This window comes from Pelobates fuscus, chromosome 5 (assembly GCF_036172605.1).
Source record: "Pelobates fuscus isolate aPelFus1 chromosome 5, aPelFus1.pri, whole genome shotgun sequence".
Taxonomy (NCBI): domain Eukaryota; kingdom Metazoa; phylum Chordata; class Amphibia; order Anura; family Pelobatidae; genus Pelobates; species Pelobates fuscus.
Genome location: NC_086321.1, coordinates 181,134,511 through 181,153,479, shown reverse-complemented (window position 1 = coordinate 181,153,479; position 18,969 = coordinate 181,134,511). Strand labels below are relative to the sequence as shown.

The 18,969-nt window shown below is 39.2% G+C and overlaps 1 protein-coding gene across 1 annotated transcript; it reads right to left on the bottom strand.

Annotated features, from left to right (window-relative positions):
* Positions 1 to 377: 377 nt before the first annotated feature.
* Positions 378 to 1,355, bottom strand: LOC134612076 (olfactory receptor 10A7-like). The gene has a single exon (XM_063456456.1). The coding sequence runs from the start codon at positions 1,353 to 1,355 to the stop codon at positions 378 to 380; it is 978 nt and encodes a 325-aa protein (XP_063312526.1).
* Positions 1,356 to 18,969: the final 17,614 nt, after the last annotated feature.

Sequence of the window (18,969 nt, the reverse complement as noted above, 5' to 3'; positions counted from 1 at the left end):
TATGATCGTAAGGACCCCGCAATCACTCGGCCCGGGAGGGCCAGATTGGCCTGAGGGAGAATGCCTGTGCCCTCCCCAGGATCATGACTGATGGCAGGGGATAGACAGGGACCCGGTGTGTATAAAGGACAGCAGGGACGTTCTATGCCACCCTGCGCATTTAGGACCACCCCTGCCAGGATGGCATAGAATGTCCGCTGTCCTTAAGGGGTGAAACATTTAAGCTTAATGTAATGTAGACATGACGGCATTCAAAATAATCACATTTTATCAGCTAGTTTACCACCATGAAAATTCTTAACTTTTTTTTTACTTTTTCTGGTATTTCATCTCTGTATTTCAAACTTCATACAATTAATTATTTTATCAGGACAGCTTCACAGAAAGAAAAGTCTAGTGAAGAGTCTTTTTATAGAATTTTTAAAAGCTGTATTTCTCAAACTGTAGATCAGTGGATTGAGCATGGGAACCAACACAAGGAACATAAGTGACAACACTTTTCCTCCTCCAGATGAATTTATTGCTTTAGTTCTTAGGTATGTTATGGTGGCTGAACCAAAAAACAAGCTGACTGATATAAGGTGTGAGCCGCATGTAGAAAAGGTTCTCTTACGTCCAGTTGTAGAATGTATTTTTAATACAGCTCTAAGAATACGAACATAGGAAACAAATATAAGTATAAATGGTAATGGTATGACAACAAAAGTATGTACTACAATATACAACTCATTGATATGAGTATCTGCACAAGCTAAAGGCATAACTTGGAGAATTTCACAGAAGAAATGATCAATAATGTTGGATTTACAAAAAGGTAAACCAAAAACATCAATGCTATTACCCAAAGGTAAAACCAGTCCAACCATCCATGAAACAAGTAACATATATAGACACCTTGTTTTGGTCATTATGTTCATATAATGAAGAGGATGGCAGATTGCCACATATCTATCATATGCCATGAATGTAAGAGTGAAACATTCTGTGGCACCCAAAAAACAGAAAAAATAAAACTGGGTAGCACATCCGATAATGGAAATAGCTTTATTTTGGTGCAAGAAGTCTCTGAGCATTCGAGGAACAGTGTTTGATACATAGAAAATTTCAGTGATTGACAAGCTTCTTAGAAACAGGTACATAGGAGATTGAAGCACAGGGTCCACAGTCACTATCAAAATAATTGTCAGGTTCCCTATGAAAGTAAAAATATAACTAAACAGAAATATTCCGAAAAGCAAGGACTGCTTATTAGTTAAAAATCCTAACAAAATAAATTCAGTTGCCAAGGTATCATTTTTCCAGGTTGTATATTGTCCTCTCCATGCCTGCAAAAATACAGTTACATAGCATAACATTTTTTTTTTAAATAGCATAAAAAATTCAGTAGGTAGATTAGGACTTGAGTTGGTGATATAATGTCCTGTACCTTAGATGGCTTTATATAAAGCTACTAGCCGTTTGTTGCTCCAGACAAAGTCTACTTTCTCTTATTTTTGTACGTTTGTATATTTTGTATGATTTTGAAAGGTGGTGATGGGTTTATTATTATTTTTCTTGTTCACAGTTAAGGAAATATTCAAATGTACACATTTATTTTTTCATTAATATGTTTATTATTTACAGTTTTATTTATTATGTGTTTTATAATTTCATATATTGAGGGTGTTTTGTATGCTATATATTGCAATATAGTTTGTATAGAAGCAGAAATGCCACTTTTGCCACATATAGTAGAACTAATAATATGGCAAAAATGTATAAATATAAATGCCCAATACTCTGACTGATGTTATGACTGATGGCGTATCTTTGAACTCAGCTTTTTAAAAGTGCCACCAGAATGTAAACATAATGACACAAGTTTCATGTCTGTAGCAAAATTAATGGATACCACAATTCCTGCACTCTAGAATGAATGCTGCAACAAGGCTCAACATGTCCTTCCACGCCTCCCACACCTCCCTCCAATGTTAGTCCTTACATTGTCTTCTTCTAAGATATAGGCTCATTGTATAATGCGGGTCCTCGTTTACTAATCTCTTCATAACTCTTCTCCTGTCTACCTGTCCTCACTAATACACAAGTATGGCTCATAGCCATCATAGACCTGCGTCTATCCACTGTATATGTCCCAGGAAATAACTTTGTCAAACTACTAAATGGGCAGGCTATACATACACATTTTGGAATACACTAGGTTGTCTTCTTTTGGAAATGGTATGCCATCATGGGGGTAAATTTCATTCTTGCTCTGTCATACAGTTTTAAAGGCAACATAGGCTCAGCAAACCAAACTGGCAAAATTAAATGTATAAAAACTGAAATGGGCAAAACACTTATCTAGACCTGTAACATTAAAGCATGAAAAAAAAAACATAAAACCTGTACATGGAAGTATTGTTGTAATTGTGAGACATTGCTGAACACAAATATAAGTGTTTATAGCAGTAACATATATAAGGATAATGATATAAACAGTGAGCGTGCAGTGTTTGTATGAAGATTGCAAAACATAAAAAAGAAAAACAAAAATGCCATGCTGAATTTAAGAAAAAATAACATTTCTTAATTTCTAAAACTTATTCAGATTTAATTCATATTACATTATGTTTCATGTATAAATATTTGATGTCAAATGAAAGTCCTAGTTTTTCCCTAACAAACTAATGTATAATATGTGTGGGTGAAAGAGGTAACTTAGGGTTATACAAACAAATTGCCTAAATTCCAAGTTTTGTTTTGGTTCAGAACCTGGACAATTGCCTCTGCCTTAAGGGATTAAACAAGGCTCTCAGCATCTTCTTTTTCTGTACATCTATCTTGTCTTGTTGCAACTATTTGTCAGTCCGCCTACTGTAACAAATGTTTAGAAAAACCTCAGTACCTTGCCCTTTTGTTAGTCCCTGCTCAGGTCTCTGGTAGGCTTCCAAGCTGCCTCAAATAAGACATGGTCTCAGCAAATCAACATGCCATAATTAAACTTTTCAGGTGTATTCATGTGTTCTTGGGCCATGGATGTAAAAATTTTTTGCATATGTCCTGAAAATTAATTTTACAGTAGCAATGCAATCTGTAAATACTACGATGGTAGGTGTCAAACAATAGCAAATAATTCACTAGACTTGGAAATTCATTTTGGAAGAAACTGCAATTCATCTGAATTCTGATTTTTAAGCTGCCACATGGCAAAATCTCATGGGAACTCACTCACATGATCCCAAGCATACTTGTTTTTATTAGGCATCCAGAGTGCACCTCCTGGAACTAGAAAAAAGAGGGTTGGAATCAGGGCTCGAGTCCTGCAGGAACGCGTGGGAACGGCGTTCCTGCACTTTTTTCACAGGAGGAACGCCGTTCCCCCTGCAGGCACTCAAATTCCCTGTGTTCCCCCTGTCATGGGGGGGCCACCTGACTCTCTTCCCCCCCCCCGGCGGGTGGCTCTCTCCCTGTCACACGCGGCGAGGGAGCTGTGTCCTCTCTGCTCCCTCTCGCCGCGTGCCGTTTTCTGATGCAGGGAGCCGGAATATGACGTCATATTCCGGCTCCCTGCATCAGCAGACAACCCACGCGGCGAGAGGGAGCAGAGAGGACACAGCTCCCTTGCCGCGTGTGACAGGGAGAGAGCCGCCCGCCGGGGGGTTGGAGGGGGGCAATCAGGTGGCCCCCCCATGACAGGGAGAGAGCAGCCCGCCTCACTGCAGCCCCACTGGACCCCAGGGACCCATCCATGCCAGCTTTCCTAAAAGGTAGGGAGGCTGGGTGGGTGGGAAATGTTAATTTTAGTAATTTTTATATATGTATGTCAGTATATGTGTGTGTGTATGTCTGTTAGTGTATGTGTGTATGTCTGTTAGTATATGTGTGTATGTCTGTTAGTGTATGTGTATGTATGTGTGTGTGTGTGTATGTCTGCTAGTGTATGTGTGTGTATGTCTGTTAGTCTATGTATGTGTGTGTATGTCTGTTAATTTATGTCTGTAAGTGTATGTCTGTTAGTGTATGTGTGTGTCTGTTAGTGTATGTATGTGTGTGTGTATGTCTGTTAGTGTGTGTGTGTGTGTGTATGTCTGTTAGTCTATGTTTGTGTGTGTACGTCTGTTAGTTTATGTCTGTTAGTGTATGTGTGTGTTTGTGTCAGTGTGTGTGTATCTATGAGTGTATTTACGTCTGTTAGCGTATGTACGTGTGTGTGTATGAGTGTATGTGCTTCTGTTAGTGTATGCATGTGTGTGTGCGTATGAGTGTATGTGCTTCTGTTAGTGTATGCACATGTGTGTGTATGTGCTTCTGTTAGTGCATGTTTGCGTGTATGTGCTTCTGTTAGTGTATGTTTGTAAGTGTCTGTCAAATCAATGAGAGTCTGTTTGTCATTTAGTGTGTGTGTGACTATTAGTGTGTGTCTGTCAGTGTGTGTGTGTCTCTCTGTCAATGAATCAGTGTGTGCAGGGCTCGAGTCCTGCAGGAACGCGTGGGAACGGCGTTCCTGCACTTTTTTACAGCGGGAACGCCGTTCCCGTTGCTCCTGCAGATGTATGTTTGTGAGTGTGAGTGTATGTGTGTGTGTGTGTGTCTGGGAGTGTTTGTGTGTGTCTGTTAGTGTGTTTGTTTGTCTGTGAGTGTGTGTGTGTGTCTGGAAGTGTGTGTGTTTGTGTGTGTGTGTCTGTGAGTGTGTTTGTGTGTATATGTCTTTGTCTGTGAGTGTATGTATCTTTGTTTGTGAGTGTGTGTCTGGGAGTGTGTGTGGCTGTTAGTGTGTTTGTCTGTGAGTGTGTGTTTTTGAAGTGTGTGTTTTTGTCTGTTAGTGTCTGTAAGTGTGAGTGTGTGTATGTGTGTATGTGTCTTTGTCTGTGAGTGTATGTATCTTTCTCTGGGAGTGTGTGTGTCTGTGAGTGTGAGCTTATGTGTGTGTGTGGCTGTTAGTGTGTTTGTCTGTGAGTGTGTGTGTCTGGAAGTGTGTGTGTCTGGAAGTGTTTGTCTGTGAGTGTCTGGAAGTGTATGTGTGTGTCTGTGAGTGTGTGTATGTGTCTTTGTCTGTGAGTGTATGTATCTTTGTCTGTGAGCGTTTTTCTGTGAGTGTGTTTGTCTGTGTGTCTGTGAGTGTGTGTGTATTTGTCTGTGAGTGTATTTGTGTGTGAGCCTGTCAGAGTGTGTGCGCATGAATGTCATCAGTATGTGTGTGTGCGTACGCGCGTCTATCCATACAAGTGTATCTTTGGGGGGGGAGGGATCTCGGGTGAGTTCCCACACTTTTCCCCCCAGGACTTGACCCCTGGTTGGAATGGAGAAGAAGCACATTTTTTGCGTGGGGACAATCATGTGGGCCATATCCCCTGGCCATTAAAGCAGTAGCAAAACAAAGATGATTGATGTTTATGGAACAGTCACTAAATATTGATTTTAAGATTAAGTTGAGTAACCAATAGATGAGAAAAAAGTAGGAGAAATAGAATAGCTAGACTTCTAAACTGAAATCTTCTAGACACGTTCACTTCATCTTTTGAGGAAGGTAGACCAGCAGTGATACAGTGTGTTGGAGGAGGAGATATACTGGGCATTGTTGAAAAGCTTTAGCGTTATGCTTTATCTAGCAGCTAGAACTGCAAGAAGCACTAGAGAAAACTTTGAGTGGGAGATAGCACCAGTGACCAACAATAGGATTCAAGGTAAATGCCACCAAGAAGGAAGGGTCATCATACTAATGTAAAGAAACATCTAGTGCTAAATCTGATTCTGCATGCTTGTCATCACCAGTGCTCTCTATCACTACTACTACTACCATCACCCTTAGGAAGAGCAGGTGGGGCGATGGAGATAGTGCCAGTAGTCGACAGAGGCAAATTGGACAGGAACAGTTACACCCCTTAGCATCCAATCATAAAAATATGAAGAAAAAAAAGTTCATCTTGCCTAGCTGCGACTGCCAGTGCCACTTACACCCATTCACTGATTCAGTGTGCTTCTGTAAATTGCAACCTCCTTCCTCATTTACACAATGTGTGGCTGTAAATTGCTGCACTGGCGCACCCTGCCTACTCTGAATGTGGCAGTTGTCTTTTAACTCTTTGTAGAAAACAAAAATAGTCTAAATTGTGGTGATGGTGGGGGTGATTGTTGTCATACTCTTCACCCACCTAAAAAAATAAATGTTAAAACATATTTAATAAAATTACTCTTGTTGCGGATTTCCCTTTTTTTCAAATGCCATTAATTATAGCAGTTTCTCAATGACTGGCATAACATGACTGGATCCAAGTGGCTACGTCTGCTACATCTATAGATGCAGTTAATAGCAGTTTTGTCCACCCTGTGATTTTTTTGCTTTGCAAAGTACTTCTGTCCAACTGCTTATGCTTTAGAGATTGCAAGTTTATTTCATTTAATTTATCACATTAATAAATGCAGTGTGTGGCCACAATGTACTGGAAAATTAAAACCTGCCTCCACTGAGTGTGGCAGGAATTGTGTTGCACGCAGGGTACAGCATCATTAAAGAGAAAGAATCAGTTTGCAAAGACTTTTTTTCTTTAAACGTGTGATACACAACCCTTAAGAACTGGGTGCTGCAGATTGGGCAATTGAAATCCTCACTATTCCACAGATGTATCCACCAATCCACTCTTGAACAAGTCACACCATCAGGCTAACAATAACACCTGCATGCTTTTTCAGATTTATGAATTACTCCTACTGGCCATCAAACCTTTTTTCCCTGATTGTTAACTGGTCAGGTCACAGTGGTGGCAGCCCACAGTGCATGAATGATGGTTGTAGCAGAGGAGGTCCAAACTTACTGTAAATCTATGGTGCACACAAAATTATAATTGTATACTTACACAACTTTTCTTTACCTTGAAAAAAATATATAGGGCATGGGGCATTGTTTATTTTCCACACTGAATGATAGTTCCTGATGCTTTAGACTGAATGTGTGGTTAGCTTTGTTCTTGTCAGGGTGGAAAGCGTGAGTGGGTGGTCAAATTATTTTTTGATACAATAAACAAAGTATGGAGAGACTAATTAACAGAAAGCATAACCATCTGGGTGCTAATCCTCACTGGTATTCCCTCAAATACCCAAATAAATAGTAATCTAACAAGAAAGAGAATGCACACCAAAAAAGCCACAATAGTCACTTAACCTGGTTTAATAAGCCAATATCAGATACAGGCAAAAACAAACAATTATAATTAACCCCTTAACGACGTTACGGCGTTCTATGCCGTCGCGGCTTTAAAGGGCTTTAAAGCCGTTGCAGCGGCATAGAACGCCGTAACGGCTTGCAGCCCAGGTGGTCCGGCGGTACTCACCTCCGCCGCGATCCTCTTCTGGGGGGCTGCCTCAGAGCCCAGGCAGCCCCCCCACGGCAAATCAGGCCCCCGGGGGCCATGTGATCGCTCTCAAAGAGCGATCACATGGCCCCCCTATAGCTGGCTGTGGATCTGCCAGCAGGGGGGCTGTCTGAAATATCAGACAGTCCCCCTGCTGGTGGGAAGAATTAAAAAAAATAATTAGACATGTGTAAAATTAAAATAAATGCATTTTTATATATATAATATATGTATATATATTATATATAATATATATACATATTATATATATGTAACGTCATGCGTAATGTATTTTAATAGTAATATTAGTATATATATTAGTATTAAAATACACTTAGAGTGACGTTACATATATATAATATGTATATATATTATATATATATAATAGATATATACACATATATTATATATATATATACATATAATTACAATAATAAATAAATAAAATTATTAAATAAATAAATAAAATATTGAAACAAAATTTAAAATAAATTATATATTCATATGTAATTTTATTCTAACTGTATTTTGTTATTAAAAAATATATATTGGTAACAAAATACACTTAGAATGACATTCTATATATATCTATCTATATATAAAATACAAATAACCGCAAATATATATAGAGAGATAAATACATATAATTACATAATAGATTACATTACTATACACGTAGAATTTAAATACCTATAAATGCATATATATTAAAATCTACGTGTATATTTAAGTAATCTTTTAACATAATTATGTCATTTGATTAATTAAAATTTGATTGACATGCCTGTCAACACAGGGAGAAAGTGCAGAGAATTTAATTTGCAAGCACTATATTTGACCCTGTAACTCTCCAAGACATCATAAAACCTGTACATAGGTTGTACTGTTTTACTCAGGAGACTTCGCTGAACTCAAATATTACTGTTACAGCACTGTGTCAACACAGGGAGAAAGTGCAGAGAATTTAATTTGCAAGCACTATATTTGACCCTGTAACTCTCCAAGACATCATAAAACCTGTACATAGGTTGTACTGTTTTACTCAGGAGACTTCGCTGAACTCAAATATTACTGTTTAAAACTGGTAAATTATATTACAACGATGATATTTTAAGTAAAAGTGAAGTTTTTTGCATTTTTTACAAACAAACGGCACTTTTATGGACTATATTATTGTTGTAATATGTTTTACTGTTTTAAAACACTAATATTTGTGTTTAGTGAAGTCTCCCGAGAATAACAGTACCCCCCATGTACAGGTTTTATGGTGTTTTGGAAAGTTAGAGAGTCACATATAAAGCTTGCATTTCATTTTTTTCACATTGAAATTTGCCAGATTAGTTATGTTGCCTTTGAGAGCGTATGGTAGCCCAGGAATAAGAATTACCCCCATGATGGCATACCATTTGCAAAAGTAGACAACCCAAGGTAATGCAAATGGGGTATGTCCAGTCATTTTTAGTAGCCACTTAGTCACAAACACTGGCCAAATATTAGTTTTTTGCTTTTTTCACACAAAAACAAATATGAACGCTAACTTTGGCCAGTGTTTGTGACCAAGTGGCTACTAACAAAGACTAAACATACCCCACGTTCAATACCTTGGGTTGTCTACGTTTTCACATGGTATGCCATTATGGGGGTAATTCTCATTCCTGGGCTACCACACCGTCTCAAAGGTAACATTACTAATCTGGCAAATTTCAATTTAAAAATGGAACGTTCTATATTTGACCCTGTAACTTTCCAAAACACCATAAAACCTGTTAATGGGGGCTACTGTTGTACTCGTGAGACATCGCTGATTACAAATATGTGCATTTTTTTGCAGTAAAACCTAACAGTATTATGACATTTACAGCTAAAATGTGAGGCGGAACTACACATTTTTAAAAAAATGTAACATTTCTCACAGTTTTTTTTAATTTTATTCATAATAAATTAGGTTTCATATATAAATATTTGATATGGAATGAAAGCCCTGTTTCTCCTGAACAAAATTATATATAATAAGTGTGGGTGCATTTAATATGAAAGATGGGAACTACGGGTGAACAGACATATAGCGCAAATACCAGTTTTTGTTTACGTTTTGTTTTGATCAGAACGTGCACTATTGACTCCGTCCTGAAGGGGTTAAAGTGACAAAATTAGGCACAAAAAATAAATCAAAAAAATCAATGATAATTACCAAAAGTTTTCACAAGCCTAATAGGGCAGAAACAGGACACAAAAAGTAACCTCCCAACGTTTCGGCACCTCCTTTTTTTTATCTGATATTGGCTTATTAAACCAGGTTAAGTGACTATTGTGGCTTTTTTTGGTGTGCATTCTCTTTCTTGTCAAATTATTTTTTGAAGCATACAATAGCATGTTTTGCAGTTTAAACTATGTTTTTTTTTTATCAAGCGGGCAACAAGCACAATCCATCATGATTGTAATAATAAATGACAATTTAAAGTAGACAGTTCTAATAAAGTATAATACAGAGGCCACATTTAGAGATCTAAACAATAAACTCATCAGCCCAAAAAGATACCCTATAAAATGTATTTTATATTAAAGAAATGAAGGTGCACCATCTTTAATGATCATGAACTGGGAGCTGTATTACCATGTAATAAGCATTCTGTATTCACTACATCTTGTGGAAGAAAGTTTTACTTTTGTCAACGAGGAAGGGATGAGTGGGCAGTCAATTTTCCACTGATTTTTTTCTTTCCTCTCTGGATAAATCCCCTAAATTCAACTTGAAATTAATCCAGGACAGCAAAAGAAAAAAAATGACTACCAATTATTCTGAAACTTCTAAAATGTTCTCTAATTTCCTATGTTTTTAATCCAGATATAATGTATAATAATGTAATATTGGCAATTAAGCATTGGAATTGCAACAATGGCTGATATTACATGACCATTTGGCTAGACAATATTGTAGCCATTTTGCATTTCAAAATATAATCAGTATTTTAAATGCTGTTTTGACTGTTGAATTACCAAAATAATTTGTTACCAAAATTCAGCCTAAACTAACAGTAACATGATGATAAACTGCCAAACGATGTACCTAGTGTTAACAGCTGAGCTTCATAAATAAATTAATGATTCAAAAATATGCACGAAAATGTAGATCCAGGGCGTGGCTTAGACACGGGAATGAATGGCCGCATGAGAGCCGAGCTCCGCTCAGGACAGGCCTAATCAGTAAGAATCCAGACAGTTCCAGAGACATGGCATAGAAAAGAACAAAAGCACAAGTGGGTAATACCCCCTCCATGACCCTTACCTCCTCCAAGACCTCCTTGAAAGAAAATGGCGGCAGCCGTGAAAAATCTCACGAGTAGTGCACCAGCCAGCCCTGCTCCCTCAGACAGCTCCATGGAAGGAGCCGACCTGAAAATGCTCCTCACACAGCTGCCCTCCAAGCTGGATCTTGAGGCAATGTTCTCCAAAATGGAGAAGAACTTTGGCGCCAAACGATCCATGAGGAGGTAAGCCACATAGGCAACAGGGTGCAAATGTTAGAGGAAGATGGGGAAATGGCAGCCCCGCAACTAGTTAATATGCAATCCCTTCAACAAGCCCACAATGAGGCCATAATGTTCCTACAAAAGACAGTAGAAGACCTAGACAACAGGGGACAGCGTAATAACCTCAGGATAAGAGGCCTCCCTGAGATTCTTGACGGAGAAAGTGAGCACATTATACAAACACTCACAAGACTTTTGAAAGAGGTACTAGACAGACTGCTGGACACGATCATTAAATTTGACCGAGCACACAGAGCGGTCCGACTGAGAGCACTACCCCATGAAAATCCAAGGGACATTATATGCAGCATCCATCATTTTCCACTTAAAGAGACAATCCTGCAAAAGGCCAGGCAACTCAGAGAAATTACCACAAGGTGATTATCTTTCAAGACCTGGCGCAATCTACACTCATTGTACGGAGAGCGCTGAGTCCAATAACAAGGGCTCTATCAGAGCGCAATATACGGTTCCGGTGGACATATCTTTTTGCACTGGTTGTGGTCCACCAAGGGAATACACACTTGATCTCCACCCCCACAGGCGTCCCAGCATTTCAACAAGCTTTGGGCCTACCAACGGACACTGTGGAAGACTATACCGGCCTCTCCACAGAGCAGGAAAGCAGTTACCCCAAAGGGCTAAATGGCAACTCACTCCCAATAAAAGAAGAAGACGTACCCCATCGGGGAATGACCTGTCAACAACACCAAAAGGCACAGTGAATAGGCCGCCATAAGGGACTCGCTATATCTTTTTCTTCTGTTAAATGCTACTAAGTCGCAAAGGCGCCTGATATACCCACCTATTTGAAGACATGTGTCATCTCATAGAATGTATATACTCCCAACACCAGACAGGTATCCTTAATCAATTCCTGCTTTAGAAAACTAGAAATTAGAAATTCGCAGAGGGAGTAGTGGTGATGGGGGGAGACTGGAATATGGTCCTAGATCACTCAACAGACAGTTTAGCAACTGGCAAAGACACACAAAAACAACAACAAACCCTCTTCCAGATGGCCCTGCATGCCAACCAACTAGTAGACTGCTGGAGGATTGCACATCCCCAGGAGAGGGATTTTACCTACTACTCGCAGGTGGCACATAGTTACTCTAGGTTGGATATGTTTTTCCTAGGGCATAGACACCTACAATTACTAAGAGAGGCTTACATCAGACAAATCACATGGTCTGACCATGCCCTAATATTCCTTACGTTGTCCCTTGCAGGGATAGGTATGACTAGCAACTCATGTCATCTAAATTAATCCTTGCTGGATGACTCTAGGGTAACTGACGACTTAAACAACTCTCTCCCCAGGTACTTCCTAGAAAATATAAACAAGGGTACAGCTGACTCCTGGGTGTGAGAAGCACATAAAGACATAACCCGTGGGATCTTGATTAAATGGGGAGCTTGCATAAAAAAGGAGCGAGTAGCACAGGTCCAATCACTAACAGATACTATTTTTGTGGCAGAGGCGACCCATAAATCCAACCCCTCACCGGAAGCATACAACACCTTCACAGCACTCCAAATGGAACTACGTAACCTCCTCATAGTGAAAGCATACAGGGTAGTCCACCTGACTAGAGGGACATACTATGCACAAGGTAATAAAAGTGGGAAGTATCTGGCCAGAACACTAAAAGATGAACACCAAAAGACATACATCTCACACCTTAAATCAGCAGACGGGACACGTCATGACAAAACCGAAGACAGCGACCTATATAACTTAGGCCACCCGAAGAACCCCCAGCATGAGATAAAAGCATACATCTCATCCCACCTTCAAAAAAATGTTGGACTCCCGACAGACGGTACTCTTAGAATCACCTATTCAGTCAGAGGAACTGCAAAAAGCAATAACAACCCTCCCCAAGGGCAACCATATAAAGTCCCTCCTCCCAGACGTAATTCACACAGACCAGGTGGAGTTCATACCAGATCGAGAGACCAGGGATAATACTACATGAATCCTTAATGTCATGCATGGTGCATCATCATCTAAAACCCCCACACTACTGCTCTCGGTCGACGCCGAAAAGGCGTTCGATCGAGTAGACTGGGACTTCCTTTTCACCCCTCTTGAAACTCTGGAGATGGGACCCAACTACAGGAAATGGGAGCGAACACTATAGGGGACCCTCAGCTAAGGTTAGAGTTGACAGGCAAGACTCACCCTCGTTTTATATCAGCAATGGCACAAGGCAGGGATGCCCCCTATAGCACCTCCGCTTTGTTCTGGTCATGGTGCCCTTTCTAACTGCTATCAGAACGAATGATAACATACGAGGCTTCAGAGCAGGAGGGAGATCAAGATGTCTGCCTTCGCAGATGATGTACTCCTCACCCTCACCCACCTGGAGCAATCCCTCATACATGTCAAAAGGGAAATTTACCAGTTTAGCAGTTGCTCAAATTTTAAAATCAATGCTGAAGAAATGCGAAATTATGGGCCTGGAAATGGGCTCAACGTGAGCTACTAGGCTCCGCGACACCTATAGCTATAAGTGGACGGAATCAGGCCTCATGTACCTAGGCATAAGGCTCACGATCAAGGGCCTCTATAGAATGAACGACCTCCCTCTATTAAGCGACATTGACTCAAAACTACTGCACTGGGATAAGCCCCACTTCTCACTCTTCGGTAGGGTTAACATCCTCAAGATGATGATCCTGCCAAAAATCCTTCATATGTTTCAGACCCTGCCAATTGAGCTATATAGTATATTCTTCCAAAGAATGAAAAAGTCCTTTCTCTCATTTGTATGAGAGCATAAAAAATCACGGCTGGCGTTTTAAGATCTTACCTGCAATAGGAAAGGAGGAGGCCTGAGCCTACCCCTGACTTACAAATATTATATAGCAGTCCTCCTCACCAGAGTGAGGGAGTAGACAGATGCCATAAAAAGGCATGGTATGAACTAGAACAAAGCTTCTCCTCAGTACCACTTGCTACCCTCCCCTGGCAGACAAGCCACCTACAAAAAATATTGAGAACCCTGAACCCCCTTATTCACCGTATCCTGAAGAAATGGAGATTACATAAAACCCCATGGGACCTATCTCCAGGTATCTCCCCATTATACACGCTAAGAAAACAACCCAGACATCCTGGGAGGCAGAGGGGCACCAACCCTGTCGAAACTACTATGGATGAGGAAACCACACCTAAGTGACATACTGACGGCAGATAAACCTCTCAAAGTCATAAACCTACAGGGGCATGGTGGACACTACTCAATAACTGAGGCACTGAGGTGCTCACAACTGTGACACTCCTTGACATATACAGTACTGGACCCCTAGGGCACTAACCCCTTTTGAATGACAATGGACTGCCACAGGCACACTTAAACACACACTCTCTCAAATATACAAACTGCTCCACTCCTCCTAAAGGCAAGCAGGAGGTCCTTACCTTCCAGCGGAAATGGATGAGGGTGTTACACATCCACATGTCAACCCGAGACTGGGAATATATTTTTACTAAACCTATGCTAGCCTCAGTTAAAATATCCAGATGTGAGTCCTTCTATAAACGTATCACAAGGTGGTACAGGACGCCAGACCTACTTCACCAGTTCTGGCCAACAATTAGCGACAGGTGTTGGAGATGCGAGGGAGACGTGGATAATATGGAACACATATGGTGGACCTGCACACACATATGACATCACTGGGCTAACATAATTGCCAAGCTCACCATCATACTAGGGCTACCCCACTCCCTGACCTCATCCCAGGTTCTGTTGGGATGGCCCCAAACCTTCCAGAACCCGAAAAAGCAGCTCCTGCTATGGCTATTACTGGGAGAAGTGAACAACCTCATACCGGTGTACTGTAAAAAACCTGAGACCCCGACAGTGGCCCAATGGGTAGATAGGGTGGAAATGATGAGAGAGATGGAGAACCTACATTGGTCCACACTAGGTAACCACAATAGATATCTGAGCGTATGGGAGCCCTGGCTACAGTACTGGGCACAGGAACAGACTCAACCACAACTAGCAAAGAATTAAAACATAAAGTACCCACTGTATCATCCACCCCGCCCACCCCCGCCCATCACTGACCACCCAAGGGACTCCGATCCCAGTGTACCCCCGGCCCCCCCCACCCGACAGCCAGTTCTAATTACCTTACCTTAGATTCGCTGAAACAAAATCACAGGTGGCATACAATATGGTTCAGACATACCTATATGTAACTCCGCAGCGCACAGAGTGGGACTAAGTGAGAAAGCAAGAGACGCCAAACCCACACATAAGTCCTGAAAATCCCTGGGGTGACGCTCTTAAAAGTGTAACAAGGCAAACATGGAAGGGTAGATCCTGCACAGGAGAACCCGGAAAATGTGCATGATACCTCACCGTACCTTGCTTCTGTGTTGTGCCACAAAACACAGTGTTAATCGACTGTATTTGTAAACACTGAACCTTATTCCCATGATTGCCCCCTTTTCCTTTCTGTACCCCTTTGCTTATATTATAAACCAATAAAATTGGAATTAAATTAAAAAAGAAAATTTAGATCTATTTATTCCCATCCACTATACATTACATATTAGTTTTTATACTTAAAACAAATTTAGTGAAACAAAGAACAAAAAGTAACTGCTGATCTGGAAAACCGACCGAACATTATTGCTACAGTTAAGATATTTTAGCTTAAATTTCGGAATTTAATTTTCCATTCACTACAACTCCGTCTATAGTGAATAAAACTAATGTTGTTCTGTTATAAACAAGAATAAGAATACAACAACATTCTGTAAGTATAGCATTTTAATTTGCAATTACATTAATTAGATAGTGCTTCCAAATATGTTTTTGCATCTCTCTAAGACAGTGATCTAGGTTGGATTTTTTCTTTTCAAACAGTGTATCCAAAACAAGTGGATGCTTACCATTTCCAAGGCATGAAATGTTTCTCTTTACAAGTAAGAAAAGCTGAAGGCTTTACCCTTTGTAAATGATCCATATTATATACACATTAGATTCAGATAACCATCCCTTAGAGACTTACAGTTGGATAACTCTGGGAGATATATGTCAGGTCATTTCAAAATGCATTTAAAAGTGATATTTAACACGTTTTTTCAAAATGTCTATAAAGATGTCTGTCACCTAAAACCAGTTTAAGCTTCACATTTGCGAAAAGGGAGCAAATTAATATGTATGCAGAAATGTTTAGCTCTCTGTAAATTCCATGACCCCTTCATTATACTGATATTTTACATATATAATGTCCTGAAATGTCTATTTTGGGCAGCAGGGGGGATTATATGTATGAACACCCCAACTAATGAGGAGCTCAGAAAAAGCCATGTCTCCCTGCATTTGAAGAGATCAGGTTCAGAAGGCAAATTTGAACATTCATGTATAGGGTATGTCAATGTTCACCATGTACCAAACCTGATCAAATGTAGCCTATATGTTGGCAGAATTATTCCACATGGACCTAGAGGCCCACGTTCATTTTTCAGATAGAGGAAATGAGTGTGGCAACGCAAATTCATGTCTCTTTGATCCTGTGACACAAAGAGGAGCTGGTAAAGAAGAAAGGGACACACATAGGGACCGGGGAAGGGGAAAAAAGAGAAACACAGATGGGCTGGGGAAGGGCAGAAAAATGGGCTGGGGTAAGTGATACACAAACAGTGCTGGGAGGAAGATAAAGGTACACAAATGGGGAACTTGTAAGATACACACGAGGGGATTAAGACACATAAAGGGGAAACATGGAGGATAAAATACACTAAAACTGGTAAGACAATCAAAAGAGGGGATAAGAAACACAAAAGAGGCGTTAAGAGAAACACAGGTGAAGATGCATTTGTTTTGGGGGGGTGGAATGCATCTTCGTCTGTATTTCCTGCTCTCCCAGTTATTCAGTTTTTCAGCACAGGAGTCTATGCTTAAGCGTTTATTGACAGATGAGAGAAAGGCATCTTATTATATAGGTTTTTATTCCATTATATACATTTTGCTAGCAATCCTGCTTCCACAATGTACAGATATAAGTTACATAGTTAGATAGCCGAAAAGAGACTTACGGTTACGTCCATCAAGTTCAGCCTTCCTCACATATTATTTTGCTGTTGATCCAAAAGAAAGCAAAAGACCTAGTCTGAAGCGCTTCCAATTTTGCAACAAACTAGGAAAAAAATCCTCTTGACCCCAAAATAGCAGTCAGATGCTTCCTTGGATCAAGCAGCTATTACCCCACTAATTAGAAATTATATCCCTGTATGTTATGATTTTGCAAGTATTTATCCAATAGCAGTTTAAACATCTGTATAGGCTCTGAAAAAAACACCTGTTCAGGCAGAGAATTCCATATCCTTATTGCTCTTACTGTAAAAAAAAATTTTTCTTTGCCTTAGATAAAATCTCCTTTCTTCCAGCCCAAATGTGTGACCTCGTGTCCTATGTATAGCCCTGTTTATGAATAGATTTCCAGATAAAGGTTTATACTGGCCCCGAATATATTTGTTTAATGTTATCATATCCACTCTCAGGTGCCGTTTTTCGAAACTAAACAGATTTAACCCCTTAACACCGCAGCCAAATGTACAAGTTGTGAACGAAACAAAATGTAAACAAAACCTGGCATTTGCGCCATATGTCTGTCAAACCGTAATTCACCTCTTTCATATTAAATTTTATTCAGGGGAAACAGGGCTTTCATTTAATATCAAATATTTAGCTATGAAACATAATTTAATATGAAAAACATGGGAGAAAATAAGATTTTTATTTTTTTTTAGTTCTACATGACATTTTAACTGTCAATGTCATAATACTGTTTGCTTTTACTGCAATAAAATACACATATTTGTATTCAGCAAAGTCTCACGTGTAAAACAGTACCCCCTATGTACAGGCTTTATGGTGTTTTGGGAAGTTACAGGGTCAAATATAGCGTGTTACATTTGAAATTGAAATCCGTCAGATTGGTTACGTTGCCTTTGAGACTGTATAGTAGCCCAGGAAATAAATTTACACCCATAATGGCATACCATTTGCAATAGTAGACGACCCAAGGTATTGCAAATGGGGTATGTCCAGTCTTTTTTAGTAGCCATTTGGTCACAAACACTGGCCAAAGTTAGCGTTAGTATTTGTTTGTGTGTGAAAAATGCAAAAAACGCCAATTTTGGCCAGTGTTTGTGACTAAGTGGCTACTAAAAAAGACTGGACATACCCCATTTGCAATACCTTGGGTTGTCTACTATTGCAAATAGTATGCCATCATAGGGGTAATTTTCATTCTTGGGCTACCATAGGGTCATAAAGGCAACGTAAGCAATCTGGCGAATTTTAATGTGAAAAAAATGAAACACAAGTCTTATATTTGACGCTGTAATTTTTGAAAACACCATAAAACCTGTACATGAGGGGTACTGTTGTACTCGGGAGACTTCGCTGAACACAAATATTTGTGTTTCAAAACAGTAAAAAGTATTGCAGCAGTAATATCGTCCGTGTAAGTGCTGTTTGTGCGTGAAAAATGCAAAAAACGTCACTTTTACTGGCGATATCATCATTGTAATACAGTTTACTGTTTTGAAACACTAATATTTGTGTTCAGCGAAGTCTCCCGAGTAAAACAGTAACCCCCATGTACAGGTTTTATGGTGTCTTGGAAAGTTATAGGGTTAAATATAGTGCTAGCAAATTAAATTCCTTATACTTTCGGCATGGGTTGTCAGGCAGGTCCCGCTAATTGTAATTAATTAGGATACCTAATTATGTAAAATTATTACATAAATATATGTGTAGAATTAATATGTGTATATCTACATATGTGTATATATACGTATATATATATATTTTTTAAAATATTTTTATTTATATATAGGTATATATATAGTGATATATACATATATTTATTTATATAGATATATATATTATTTCGTTCTACGTGTATTTTGATATAAATATATATATATATATATATATATATATATATATTAATATCACAATACAGTTAGAACGAAATAAAACACATCTATATATTTTTTAATATTTTATTTTTAATTATTTTTTATATTTTTTTTACGTATTTACATATTTTTTTTTATATTATTTATAAAT

What these genes read in the sequence shown, in the direction of transcription:
- LOC134612076 (XM_063456456.1), bottom strand. Translation starts at nt 1,355, where the DNA reads ATGTTATGCTATGTAACTGTATTTTTGCAGGCATGGAGAGGACAATAT.